Raw genomic sequence first — 14279 nt, 5'->3', positions numbered from 1 at the left:
TATCATTCTTTATGTATTCTATATTAAAGGGTTTATTAGTAAGTACTAAAACAGTTTAATGATATATAATAGATAAGAATCATGAATGAGTAAATTGGTTAATATATTAGTAAATTATGGAGTTTTCCCTTTTAGAAATTTTTTGAGACAGAGACCATGATGCTAAAAAAATCAAAACAAGCAAACCAAAACCAAAACAAAACAAAAAAACAAACAAATAAATCCCTTTATTATTCAAATACTTGTGGACTTGGATGAAGTTAAAAAAATTCCTTCTCTATGGTCTTCTGAAAAAAAGGCAATGCAATACCTATCATAAAACTAAGCCAATTATTCTCTTAATATCAACTAAAATAAAAAAAAGTTAATTTTTATTCAATAAAACAGTACTTAAAAAAGAAACGTACAAAGTTTTCAATGCATTGCTCTTAAGGAAAAATATTAACAGCCACATATAATACAGGAATTACTAAATTTTATCTTTATTGATCACAATGTATTGGAATTGCCTAGAAATTAAAAGACTATATTGTAAAGTTTTCTCAAGTTGATGATTCCAAAGTTTTCTGTTCACTTGCTTTATCTGTTTATTCATTTACTTTTCTGTTTTTACCTGTTTCAGATTTAGGACAGAAACCAATGATACTTAAATACTCCTCATCAGGCCATTATTTCATTTATTAAACTTGTAGAACTATGTTAATACTTGCATATACCTGAAGTTGCAGCTCTTTTTCCTCTTTCTTGAGCCATTTGGCGAATTTTTTTTTTCAGATCAAGTCGTTCTTCCTCTAGACTTTCGATCTACAAAGTACAAATTATTAGTATTTCTTTTTAGTTCAACCAGAAAATAACTAATTGACCTAAACACTTGCCTCTTTCAAAAGAATCTGGTTTTCAGCTCTGTACTGCTGTTGCTTTAAGCTTTTGCTGTTTCTAAATTCAGTTAAATCAATCATTGTCTTCGGTTCAAGGCCTAAAATAGAAAGCAATATAATTAAAACCTTATCAACATTCAAATGAATTATAAAAATTTCATATAGCAATTGGTTATCATCAAGCAAATGATTATCACTTAGTTAGCCAGAATCACTGAAGAATGCAGTGCTTTTTCTGCAAGAATTTCCAGATTTTTGAACTATAACCAAGTCAATATTTTATCACAATTATTAATGGAAATTCTGACAATATATTTTGGGATCTGTCTTCTCCATGTTAGGTTATCATGAAAGTCCTAGGATGTGTTAATTCAGAACAAAAGCTTTGGAATAAAATAGACTTGCACTCGATTCTCACTGTCAATTATTAACTAAGTTGTAGGAATAACACTGCATTTCTTTATTTTTTTGGCTTATTGTCAAGGATATATAAAAATAACCCATATAAAGTACTTAGTCCAATGCCTGGCACATAGTAGTCATTATTAATATCAATTTAATTATACTATCATTACGTGTCTGATATCCCCAGTGTGACTAACTTTCTATTACTGAGTAGCTATGAATATCATCATAACCAAGTATAAACCAAGATTTGGAGGCTTTAAAATACAGAAAATCTGGTGTTTGTGACAGCTGTCTAATCGGCTCAGTCATCTTTAGCAACTTCTAGTTTGAAGTTGGCTATCATTTGAAGCTGATCAGAAGGCTAACTTGGGGTACTGGCATGATTCTGGGTCATACTTAGATCCATTTTATAAATAAATCATCTTTATTAATATTTACTTTTCCTTCCTCTAGAGAAGTTTTCACACATGCTCATTTTAATTCTAAGAAAGCATTAACTGGGATTTACCAAGGATAATGAATTCAATATATAGATCTTTATTTTCACTTCAAAATAGCAATTTAGATTGGACTGTCTTATTTAACATTCAAATGAATAATACTCCCTAGTGAACTATTTATTGAAATCAATATATAAGCTTTCAAGCCATAATTACTAATTGCTTCTTAGAATCAACAGTAACCTTAAAAAACTCGACCAAAGTAAAAATTAAGCAGCATAAATTATAATAGTCAACTACTTAACCAGTACTTCTAAATGTCTTCATGAATTTATCTGAACAAGAGTGTTGTGCAAACTAACATGGGTCATACAGACCCTACTTTTGTTGGGGAAAAAAGAGTGGGGAGTTAACTTCTAACATATGGTATTAACTTAGTAGATTTTCAGTTTTTAAATAAGCAGTATTTACTGAGGAGATCCAGACTGAATAAAACCCTGCTCCAGGTCTGACCATGCTCCATTCCAACCCAATTAAATCCCCAACCCCACTTCAGTCAGAGCAGCTCCATTTTTTTTTTTTAAATGTTTTTAGGGAAGGACTGAATTGGGGGGGGAGGGAGAGGGCACAACTCAACTATTTAAAATAATGAACAAACAAAAACAAAAAAAATGACTCGACACTTAGGGTTGATCAAATCATGGATCTTAAAAGATGACTCACCCACACGCTCCCTAAGTGCCTCGTTTTCATCAAGGAAATCATTGATCTTCAACTCAAGTTTATTGATTTCTTTCGTCAATACTTCAATTTCTCGATCTCTTATTTTAATCTGGTTTTTACAATTCTTTATTTCAATAACAGCATCTTCTAAACCATATATTCCCTGAAAAATATCCAATCTAATTTAAGTATAGCATGGTTTATTTGAATAAATTACCAAATTCATGATTTTCTTATTAAGTCTGAGGGCAAGTACACATAGATGTAAGATTTGTGTCATTAAATGCTTTTCATTGTCCAGCAATAATGATGGAAAGTGGAACAGATGAAACTTCCCAGTATAGCATCAAAGTGACTCAGAAAATGACATATAAAACACTTAACAAAATATAGGAAAGGAATAATAAATCAGTGATACTATTAGAATACGTAAGTCTTTAGTTGTCTGTTTTAGTGGTAATTAGATTTAAAAATACTAAAAGCAGAGTAAGTACCCCATGTCGGCATAGTAGGGAGCAAAACCATCCCTGAAATAACTTTTATCAAATATACCAGTGGTGTCACATCTAAACAAAGCAACTAAACTTGCTGCATCACCAAAGCTGCTTATCTGGGCAAACTGTTTTGATCAAATGATTAGAAAACAATTCTCTTACTCAAAAGTCAGAGTAAGAGAACATTTATCATGAAGCACTTCTGAAGGTTTTTAAAGGTACACAAAAAAGAGCACAAAATAGTCTAACTGTAAATGGCAAGAATAATGTAAAGCTCCTTGATTGACAAGATAAAAATACATACCGATTCATAATCTTTTAATCGCTTTAGAGTCTCAACTAATTCTTTATCCTTTTCCCTAGCATCAGCCTCAGCCAGTTCAGCTGTTCTCTCAGCCTCTTTAGTTTTCTCTTCTAACATTTGAACCTTTGACTGAATTTTCATATAATGAGTCTGTTGGGAAAGAGTTGAAGCACCTATGGCAGGGGGAAGAAATCATGAATTAATTGAATTGAATTGACTACTTATTCCTTTAAATCCTTGATTCCAATACGAGAAGGCAGGAAAAGAGGTGTGTCACTAAAAAAAAAATCCCCTTGATATTAATTTATAATTTTATATGTATAAAATAAAATTTATTTTCATTTTATTGATAAAACAAGTTAAAAAGTTCAATGCAATCTTAGCTGACAGGTTATGGATTATAAAAGACTGCAAAACACTGCTTTACAAAGAATGATCACTGTGGCAAAAACTACAATCTATCAGTTCCTACTGTTCAACCTTTGTCCACTGCATTAGAGCTTTGCAATTTTACTTAGACACAGCCATTTGAAACAAAGAGTAAATTTCCACTTACTCCCCAACTGATAGATGTGGTTGTGTGACTAACGGCATACAAGCAGACAAGCCATATGTGTATTTCAGGAAATGTTTTTAAAGGAAAGGATTGAATCTTTCCTCTTCCTTCCTTCTTGCTAGCTGGCATATGGAGATTAAGTCTGGAATTGAAACACTCAGAACATGAAATGGATACTACATGTTAAGATAGGCAGAACAACAGTAACAGGGTGCCTGATACCCGATATTTGTGCAGGTATCACACCAACCCCAAACTAGTTACCTCAACTTTGTTTACATCAGGGTAAAAAACATTTCTATCCTGATTAAACCACGTTACATTTGATTTTTTTTCTGTCACTTGCTTCTAAACTTAATAGCTATAAAATCTCTACTTTGATCTCTTTACCAAACTGTTGCTAGACGTAAATATAGTATTCCTATGATCGACACAAATCATTCTTACCCATAAGCAACCACTGATTTGGAGCACATACTCATGTGGAGGTGGTACTGGATTAGTATGTGAGATCACACGTATGTATCAAAAATGGGCCCCACTCTCTGTGGAGTGAAAAATCCTAGATGGAGAACGTAACAGAGGCTGACTCGTCCCCAGTATCTATTCTTCCTTCTTCCACATGGCCCTCCACATATATTTACCTGCCTATCCTTCAGTGTGTGTCATATGCCTCCTGCTTCCTCTTCCTTGCAGTCTGGGATATGGATAGGAGGAAAAGGTCCATCTTGGATAAGATAGATGAGGGCAATACCCTGGACTGCCTAATTCTACATCATTACACAAGGAGAAAAATAGACTTCTATCTTGATTTTGTCACCATTTTTCAAATCTCTATTTCTAAGAGCTAAACCTAATCTTAGCCAATGAAAGGAAAACCTCTGCCGATTTACAAATTCACTTCAAGTATTGAGTATATTTTAGGAGACACACCTTCTGTGGGCTTTAGGGATCATATGACTGTGGACTGACTGAAATGTCATTAGGTAAGACTTGTTTCTAATTTGATAGCAGAGATCAACTGTCTCTTTTTTTCCTGGTGGCTGGAATATGCAAAACCCATGGTATCAGTCACCCTTTTAAAGCAGTTGAAACTACTGTCAAAGTATAATTCTAATAAATACATAATACACACACACATAGAAATAAGTATAACAAGTGGGCCTCGTTGTTGGCTCAACAATCATATTCCATTTCCCTAGACGATTCACTCTTCCAGATAGCCATCATATACCTTCTCTCTCCTCAAACTTCTAACACATCTTCCCCAATCCTAACTTGCTTCCTTGTTAACTGAGAAATGAGAAGCAATCACTACAGAAACTCTACCTATTCCCACCATCAGGTCATCTACACAGTCACCTGCATCTGTATCTATACACTCCACCTTTGTTCCTGTTATTATGGGAGAATTCTCTGTGCTCCTAAGGCCAACTACCACACTGAAACACTAGATCCCATCCCAATGCCTTCACAAGGATATTGCTCCAGAAGTTAGCTCTCTCTTTCTTCATCAACGCATCAATTTTGTTCTTTAATGGATCTTTCCTTTAACCTAGAAGCATGATTATTTCTTCCATTTTAAAAAGAAAAACTTTCCTCATGCCTCTTTCCCTTCAAGTTACCACTCCATTCTCCTTACCTTCATACAGTCCTCAAAAGAGTTTGTATATTGTTCTATCTCATCTCTACCCACTTTCTCTTAAAGCAAAAATGACCGCTGCTAAATCCACTAGTCAATTTTCAATGCTCATCCTGACTTAGCAGCAGCACTGAATTCAGCTCTAAACATGGCTGCTTACTCTCTTCCTTGCTGACTTTCCTCATGTGGTTTTCAGGACTCTACACATTCCTGATTTTCCTCTTATCTCTAAGCCTCCTTTGGTTGCTCCTTTTCATCTGCCTAGCCTCTAAGTAAAAGCATCCTCAGGCTCAATCTTTGTAGTTTTCTTCTTAACATTTGCTCCTTTGATGATTTCAGCCAGCTTTATGACTTCAACTACCATTTTTATGTATATGGTTTGTAAATTTATATGTTTATCCTGGGACTGTTGTCCTAAATCTCAGACTTCTATATATACAAGTGCCTATTTAATACTTTCAGTTGGGTGTCTACTAAGCATCTCAAACTTAACATGTCCTATTTAACTAAGTACCTGATCATTCCTGAACCTGCTGCAAACAGTCTTTCCCAATGTTTACAAAGTCTTGAAAACTCTCTCACATCTCATAACTGATCTGTCCACAAATTCCACTTCTATCACTTTCAAAACACATCCTGAATGGACTACAACTGACTACTGCTATTGCCATGCTCCAAGCTACCAGCCTCTCTCTCCAGATTACTGCAATAGTCTCATAACACATTTGCCTGCTTCTGTCCTTACGACCCCTACGGTCTATTGCAGACACAGCCCAGGTCAAATTCTATCACTCCCATCTTCAGAAACATTCTTTGATGCTTCTTCTCACTTAAAACAAAAGGAAAAGTTCATATAGTGAACTGTAAGTCCCCATACAACTTGGCCCCTGGTTACCTATCTGCTCATCACCTACTACTATCCCACTTACCCACTGTTCCAGCCACAAAGGCTTCTTTGTTTTCTTCAACATGCTCGGTACACTCCTGCTTCAATTCCTTTACACTTATTCCCATTGTTTAGGGATATCTGCATGGCTTAGTACCTCATTTCCTGTGTCTGTTCAAGCATCTCCTCAATGAGGCTTTTGCCTTACTATCTAAATTACAACCACACAGAGGCATCTAGGTGGATCAGTCATTTGAACCTCCGACTCTTGATTTTGGCTCAGGTCATGACTCCAAGGTCAAGAGATCAAGCCCCATGTAGGTCTTCATGCTGAGATCTCTCCCTTTGCCTCTCTTCCCCACTCTCACACACACTCTCTCTAAAATATAAATACATAAATAAATAAATAAAATTACAACCACAACTCCAACCACCACCATCACCATTATTTCACTTAAACACATACACACCGCCTAGCTATTTCCCTTTGTGTCTTATTTTTTATCTTCAGCAACTATATTAAATGTCAGGAATTTATCATGAATAGTTAGCATTAATGTGTCCTGGTATAACTATGGTATGTAGTGCTGTGGTAATAGAAGACCACTGATGTTTTAAGTGCTTATACCCAGATGTATTAGGCAAAGTAGTATGACCTAGGGTATGGAGAAAAAGATGAGACATTAAATTAGGTAAGGTTAATTCAAATGTTGAGGAGTCAAATGACTTCTGAAAACCATCTACAACAATGCTGATCACAATTTTATTCTCTTCTATTCTTTGTTAATTATAAAAAAGGGATAAATAATTATAATCAATTATATCACCATCTTTCATTTCTTCATATAACTAAAGTGGTAATAAAGGTTAATGTAATTTTCATCAGGGAAAAATTACAGAAAATATCTCCATCACTTACAAATTTAAACACTAGTTATATATGTAAAGTAGTTAATAACATACTGTATAATTTCTTGAAAATATGATAAAATTCAGAAAGAAAAATCAATAATATATCTAATGACATGACATAATACTTGTAAAATTGAATGGTGCATAAAATAACTTTATATACTTATTAAACACTGAATTACCTTTGTTTCTTTGAAGTTCACTTTTTAAATCTTCAATAATGAAAGTATTTTTTTCCATATCTTTTGTATATTGTTCCACTTGCTCAGTGAGCATCTTAATTTGACTATCTCTTTCTTGTATACCCTATAAAATATTGTTGAATATTACATGTTATTTCTTCATGGATATTAACATACATTTTAAAAGTAAGGAAAAAAGTAGGTCTTGTGGTTTTTTTCAACAAGACTATAGAATATATTTTTTTATGGGTCAAAACTATGTCTTTTACTACTGTGTATATCTCAATCGCACCACACAATGTTAGGTACACTGCTGTCACTCTAATACAGATGGATATAACGGCTAACATTCTGGCAAAGGGAATTCCAGAACTCTCTAACATAAATGGCTTCATATGACTCCTTTCAGGCTACCATTCCTCATGACCCATCCATTACCATCTTTTACCCTACAATACTTCATTCAAAATATTGTCCACTGCAATTGTTCTCATCTTCCAAATAGTACCCAAATTTCCCTCTTTGTTTTGGACTATGACCACAAAGCACAGATGATAGATAAAAGTATAACTTCTTCTACATGAATATATCCATACCAAAAGAAAAATCTTTTTTTTTTAATTTCTTAAATATATTTATTTTAAAATGTTTAATTCTTTTGAGAGAGAGAGAGTGGTGAGCAGAGGAGGAGCAGAGAGAGAGGTAGAGAAAGTGCCAAGGAGGTTCTGCACTTAAACTGTACAGAGCCTGACGTGGGGCTTGATCACACAAACCGTGAGATCATGACCTGAGCAGAAATCAAGAGTCAGACACAACCAACTGAGCCACCCAGGCGCCCCAAAAGCAAAATCTTTATGTAGCACAAGTTATAACCACGCTTTTAGCTTTTTTCACATTATACAGACGTTTTAGCACTAACATATATGAAACGTTAATAATAGAATACAAAGATATTTTTAAGTTTTTAAAAGTTTTTAAGTTTCTTATTAAATAATTCCCAATCAAAATGGGTATTATCTGCATCAACATAGAAAAATACACAAGGAAATTATAATCCTAACTCTAAGTTAATTCTAATTGTTTCTTGGGACTGGATTTAAAAAACTTTATTATATACCCAATAGTGCAAGCCACTAAGTTAGACACACTAACTACTTTAATAAACCCAATTCTGAGAAGGTTTTACCTGTTGCAGAGCCATCACACTACTTTTATCAGCATCAAGCTGGGCATTTTTCAATTTCTCCCTCAGATTATGTAACATTTGCTGATATTCAATAATTTCATCATCTTTAGAAGACAAAATTAACTAGATATAAACAACATAAGATCTGTTACATAAAAGGAAAATTAACAAATCATTTTTCACTTATGGTAAATAATATATATCATTAGCAGATTTCAAGAAAATACAGGGAATAAAATTCACTTTAAAGTAATAAAGTATCAACAACTACTTGTGTATCATTGTTCCTTTTGTGTGTATAATCTTAAGTTCAAATAAGAAATGATTCAAAAATATACATTAATTTGTTCTCTTTTAATTTTTTAAAAAAATTTTGCTGTTTCAGAAATTCATTCTTTAAATAATCTCAAGCTTTTAAAACTCATTCATAAATGAGAATTATAAATCCCCTCATACAACTACAAAGAAGTTTTGTACAATTAATCTTTATGGAGAAAATCTTAAAATGCCACCGAGAGGCATAAAACATTTTAAATGAAGGAGATCTTGTGTTCTTTGCTAGAAGAAGCAAATGCCAAAATCAACTCATAAATTAGTTTATAAATTTATCACATATCCAATAAAATACGATTTTCTCTTTTCATTTTTTTGAGAGTGAGCGAGCAAGGGAGGGGGTTGCGGGGAGGGAAGGAGAGGGAAGGAGAGAGAGGAGAGATAGAGAAAGAGAGAGAGAAAATCCCAAGCAGGCTCCATGCCCAGACCAGAGCCCAACACAGGGCTTGATCTCAGGATTGTGAGATCATGACCTGGGCTGAAATCAAAAGTTGGACACTTAATTGACTGAGCCAACCTGGCACCTCTAAAATAAGATTTTTAAGAACTATTTCTAAAATTTATATTTAAAAAAACAAGTTCATAGGAAAGCATCTAAAAACTAAAAGATGAACAGCTTTTACAAATATTTTTACATAACAATAAAACAAGGACACATAGTTAGAAAACAGATCCATCAATATAAAGGAGAGAGTCCAAAAATAAATTCAAATTCAAAAGAAAAATTTCATATCTATCAAAAATCAAACTATTTCAGTAGGAGAAAGATAACATGTTTAATAAATGTTTGGATGACACAGTAGGTCTGCTGCATCCATACCTCACTCTTCATCCCAAAATTAATTATACATACTTCAAAGACTTAAATGTAAAAGATGAAACTGGGAGGTAGTAGAAGAAAATGAGAAAACAATTTTATACTCAGTCTTATTATGATACAAAGTTCAAAATCCACAAAAAAATAAACTACATAATATAAAGTATATTTTATAAATATAAAAGAAATACTTTATAGCGAAAAATACTATTAAGCCTAAAGACAAGTGTCAAACTGGAGGTATATATTTGGATATACATCATGACTTATAGCAATTTAATCTACATATTTGCAAAATAACAAATACATAAAGAATTCATTATAACATTGTTTCTTTGTTAAAGTTTATTTATTTTGAGAGATAGAAATAACGTGAGTTGGGGGAGGACCAGAGAGAGAAGGAGACAAAGAATCCCAAGCAATCTCAGCATTGTCAGTACAGAGCCTGACGTGGGGCTGGAACTCATGAACCCGTGAGATCATGACCTGAGCTGATACAGAGACGGATTTAACCAACTAAGCCACCCAGGCACCCCTATAACATTGTTTCTAATATCAAAAATCAGAAACCTGCTAGTTGTACACAATAGGAAATTAAATAAATAACCTATCTATAAAGAAAAATTACAAAGCAATTAAAAAGAACAAAGCAGCACTGTACGTATCATTCTTAAAAGATATTCAGTAAAAACAAAGTAAAGTGCAAAATAGTATACTACCCTCTCTCATCACCAAATTAAAATGATGTAAAAACTTTTTAAACAGGGGTGAATATACAGAATCAAAGGCCAAATTTGGCCTGCTGCCTATTTTTTATAAAGTTTTATTAGGGAACAGCCTTGCTTATTCATCTATCTATTGTCTGCGGCTGCTTTCATGTTATAATAGCAGAGTTTAGTTATACCAGAGACCAGATGGTCTAAAATATTCATTTTCTGGGCTTTTATAGAAAGTTTACTCATCTCCAATTGATTCTATAGGCCTCATTTCCACTGCTGCTGCTTTTGTTTAAAATATAGGTTATCCGAGCTTCCCAGATAACCAATTTCAAATAGCCAACAAGATTTATATGGACTGTTAAAAAACAACGACTATGGAAATGAGAGCTTTTAAAATTAGAATTATTCTTCAGAATAGCTTCAGACTTTTTTCAAAATATACAGTCATCATAACCCTAGCTTCTCATATAGTAAGGCCAGGGGATTTGGTCGGGGTTGAAGAGTAGGGAGCAGCCTGAAAGGTGTTTTTTGGAAGAAAATTCTCAGATGATTCTGAGATCCCTTTCCTTCCACCCATTCCTACTGAAAACCAATAGTTTGATCTGACAGGGGAGTTAAAAAAAATGAAAATTAAATCTGGAACTATAATACATTATGCAAGGTAACTATGACTTAAGTGAAAAATATTTTAATTTTACTTAGAATTATCTATTTTAGATGACAAATACAAATATTTAGATGTCTAAATATGATTTAGACTTAGACAACTACTAAAGGCGTTTAAAGAAAACTAAGAAATTGAAATGAAAAATACAAATGCAAAACCCATTATATCAATTGAAAAAACCACCTTCCATTCTTCTACTTTTGCATTGACTGCAGCCATGACTGGATCGTCTTCTTCATTTTTTGCTTTCAGAAGATCTGTAAGCTCCTGCACCTGAAAGGCAACAATTATCTCAAGAATTATTGCAAAAGAGTGCAATATATACATATTTGTTATATACGCATTTTTACACATACATTACATATACACATTCTACCTCCTCATACAAGTATACACATATAAACTATCCATGCATATTCATTACTGGAGCAGTTCTGTAGTTAGAGGTGATATTTAATAGCTTCTGTCTCATTACAGATGTATAAATGTCATTATTAGAGAACTACATGTTTGAGCATTATTCAGTTTTTACACTAGTTTAATACCATGTAAAAAATGAGCTATGCATTGGTTTTCTAGGATATTTAGATTTATTTTAAGGTGTAAAATCTAACTTCATGGTCCACAGTGCTTCTAAGAATCTTTAGTAGAAAATCTCTACATTTATTAACTTCCCAGGACTGCCATCTACACATTCATTCAGGTATCAACTATATATCCTAAATGGCAAGAATGATGAAGTATACATTAAAGGGATTAGAGAAACACATATGGACAAACAGATCAGAATGGCAACATATTACAGTATAAGAGAATATACTACAGTAGAAGACAAAAATGCATATCCTAGAAAGTTAAAGTACTTTTCAGTTTCACATAAAAAGTAATGATACAATATGAAGTCTGCACAAATGAGTTAATCTAAGCAATTCTTACTTGAAGCCGATAATGATCATTTTCCTTTTTTAATTGGTCCATTATATTATCTGTCTGATGTACAATAGCTTTCATCCTGTTATACTCATCAGTCATCTTTTCCATCTCCTGTACAGACTCTTCTAGATTTTTTCTCATTTCTTGATTCTGAACTTCAATTTTTTCATTAGCTTCTGTTAAAGTCTAATAAAGTTAAAAACATAATAATCAACTTAAGAAACTGAAATTTAAAGTTAAACAGAGTCTTAACTGTCTTCTGGAGAACAGAGAATTCTTTCCACTTGATCTACTAGATCAAAAGAATCCTTTCTACTAGATCTGTAGTACTAACCGCTTTTGACCAATTAAATCAAATTAAATATCAAGCAAATCACATCTAAAATAGTTCTTTTTAAACAATGCCCAAGATAGGCATATAAAATAAATGAATTTGCAAGATTTGTAACTTTAAAGATGTAACTTATTTCACATTTACAAATGCATAGTTGCAGATTTAATCCTAATTAAATTAAATCCTAAAGGATTTAAATTAGGACCAAATACTAGATTTACATTATAATAAAATTAAAGTTTTATAACAATCATTGTCTTAAACTGACTTCTATGTTACCTGTATTTCATCCAGATATTGGACAAGTTCATAATTTTTTTTAGACAACTGTGATCGGTAGTCACTGTCTTCTCCTCTTCTCGATAAAAGTGTTTCTTTTTGTGAATCTATTTGTTTCTGATAGTCAATGATATCCTGACGAAGTTGCTCATTCTGGAGGCAGACAAAATACAATATTTTCTATTAAGAAACTATCTAGAGAAACAAAATTTCATCCTCTAAATAGGGATCTCAAAACAGATCTTGAAATTCCCAAGGTCTCACCACCCTTAAAGTCTCACCTTTTTCTTTAGACGTTTGTTCTCCAGAAAAGAACAGGGAAAAGGTAATTAGAAATGAGAAAGGCAAAATATAATTAAAAACAAGCATTAGAAATTAAAACAAAAAAGAGAAATTATAAGGGAATGAGATATTATTTTGGATAATCAAGGAAAGCAAGAATATTCATAATCAACCAAAACAAAGAATATTTTGATTATGTTAAAAAGATAATAACTCCTATAAGAATAAACAATGCACAAACATTATTTGGCTCAGAAGAACCAAATAATAAAGAACTTTTAAGATTTCATGAAAAAACAAAACAGTTAAAAGAACAGTAGGTAAAATAAGAGCAATAAGACAGAAATCCAGTTGTACAATTAGCAAACTAACAAAGAATGGCTTATAAAACAGAGCAAACTTTACCCACTTAAAGTAAGAGATGAATACAGTACTTAGTGGCTTCAATTCTCATTTTCTATTTCCCTGAGACAAATTCCTATCCTAAAATCAGAGCTTGAAAGCATTACTTAGAAGAATCTAGTTCTACATAGAGTATAAATTCACAAAAACTTTTTTAAAAAGTATCTTTGTTGAATTGCCACAACTACTGAAATTTTTTACCAACCTCTCTTCTTAATTTGCTGTTTTCATTTTCTGCCTCCTCATTTCGAAGAGCCAACTAAAATAGGAAAAAAAATAATAATAATAAAATTCAGCAGTGATTCAATATAAAACCAAGTTCTCAGTTAATCAATTTAAATTTTAAATCCTCTCTAATGAACTATTAAGGACTTCATGTTGATCCAAGACACGGACAATAATCCAAAATTTGTGAAATCTAAGGATTGGGAGAAATAAAACAGGTCGAGTTTATGGGGCGCCTGGGTGGCTTAGTCAGTTAAGCGTCCGACTTTCGCTTAGGTCATGATCTCGCGGTTCGTGGGTTCGAGCCCCGCGTCGGGCTCTGTGCTGACTGCCAGCTCAGAGCCTAGAGCCTGTTTCGGAGTCTGTGACTCCTTCTCTCTCTGACCCTCTCCTGCTCACGCTGTCTCTCTCTCTCTCCTAGAAATAAATAAAACATTAAAAAAAAATTAAAAAAAAAAACAGGTCGAGTTTAAAAGCTTCAATAATCAAACTAAAACCAAAACGCTAACCAAAGTTCTGTGTACAGAAACAAAACAACAATTTATCCGCCCCCACTCCCACCAAAACCTATATAACGAGTAATTTTCTGTCCAAGATCTGTAGCATTTTGCAGTTCTTCTATGTCAGGGCTAGAATATTCTGTGCTCTGGTGAGCATTAAATTACTAAGAAATATAA

The 14279-nt window shown here is 33.0% G+C and overlaps 1 protein-coding gene across 1 annotated transcript in view; it reads right to left on the bottom strand.

The window, feature by feature from the left end:
• CEP290 (centrosomal protein 290) overlaps positions 1–14279 on the bottom strand; it is a 95904-nt gene that overhangs the window by 71594 nt on the left and 10031 nt on the right. The window contains exons 7-16 of the mRNA XM_039224240.1: positions 13583–13636; positions 12694–12846; positions 12084–12266; positions 11331–11420; positions 8612–8734; positions 7426–7549; positions 3248–3420; positions 2450–2612; positions 876–976; positions 717–804 (exon numbers count right to left, since the gene is read on the bottom strand). Coding sequence (XP_039080171.1) covers positions 717–804; positions 876–976; positions 2450–2612; positions 3248–3420; positions 7426–7549; positions 8612–8734; positions 11331–11420; positions 12084–12266; positions 12694–12846; positions 13583–13636 — 1252 coding nt within the window. The remainder of the gene's footprint in view (positions 1–716; positions 805–875; positions 977–2449; positions 2613–3247; positions 3421–7425; positions 7550–8611; positions 8735–11330; positions 11421–12083; positions 12267–12693; positions 12847–13582; positions 13637–14279) is intronic.

This window comes from Hyaena hyaena, unplaced genomic scaffold (genome assembly GCF_003009895.1).
Source record: "Hyaena hyaena isolate Hyena2069 unplaced genomic scaffold, ASM300989v1 scaffold_1570, whole genome shotgun sequence".
NCBI classification, from domain to species: Eukaryota; Metazoa; Chordata; class Mammalia; order Carnivora; family Hyaenidae; genus Hyaena; species Hyaena hyaena.
Note: the sequence above shows the minus strand (reverse complement) of the source record. Positions and strands in the feature narration are given on the sequence as shown.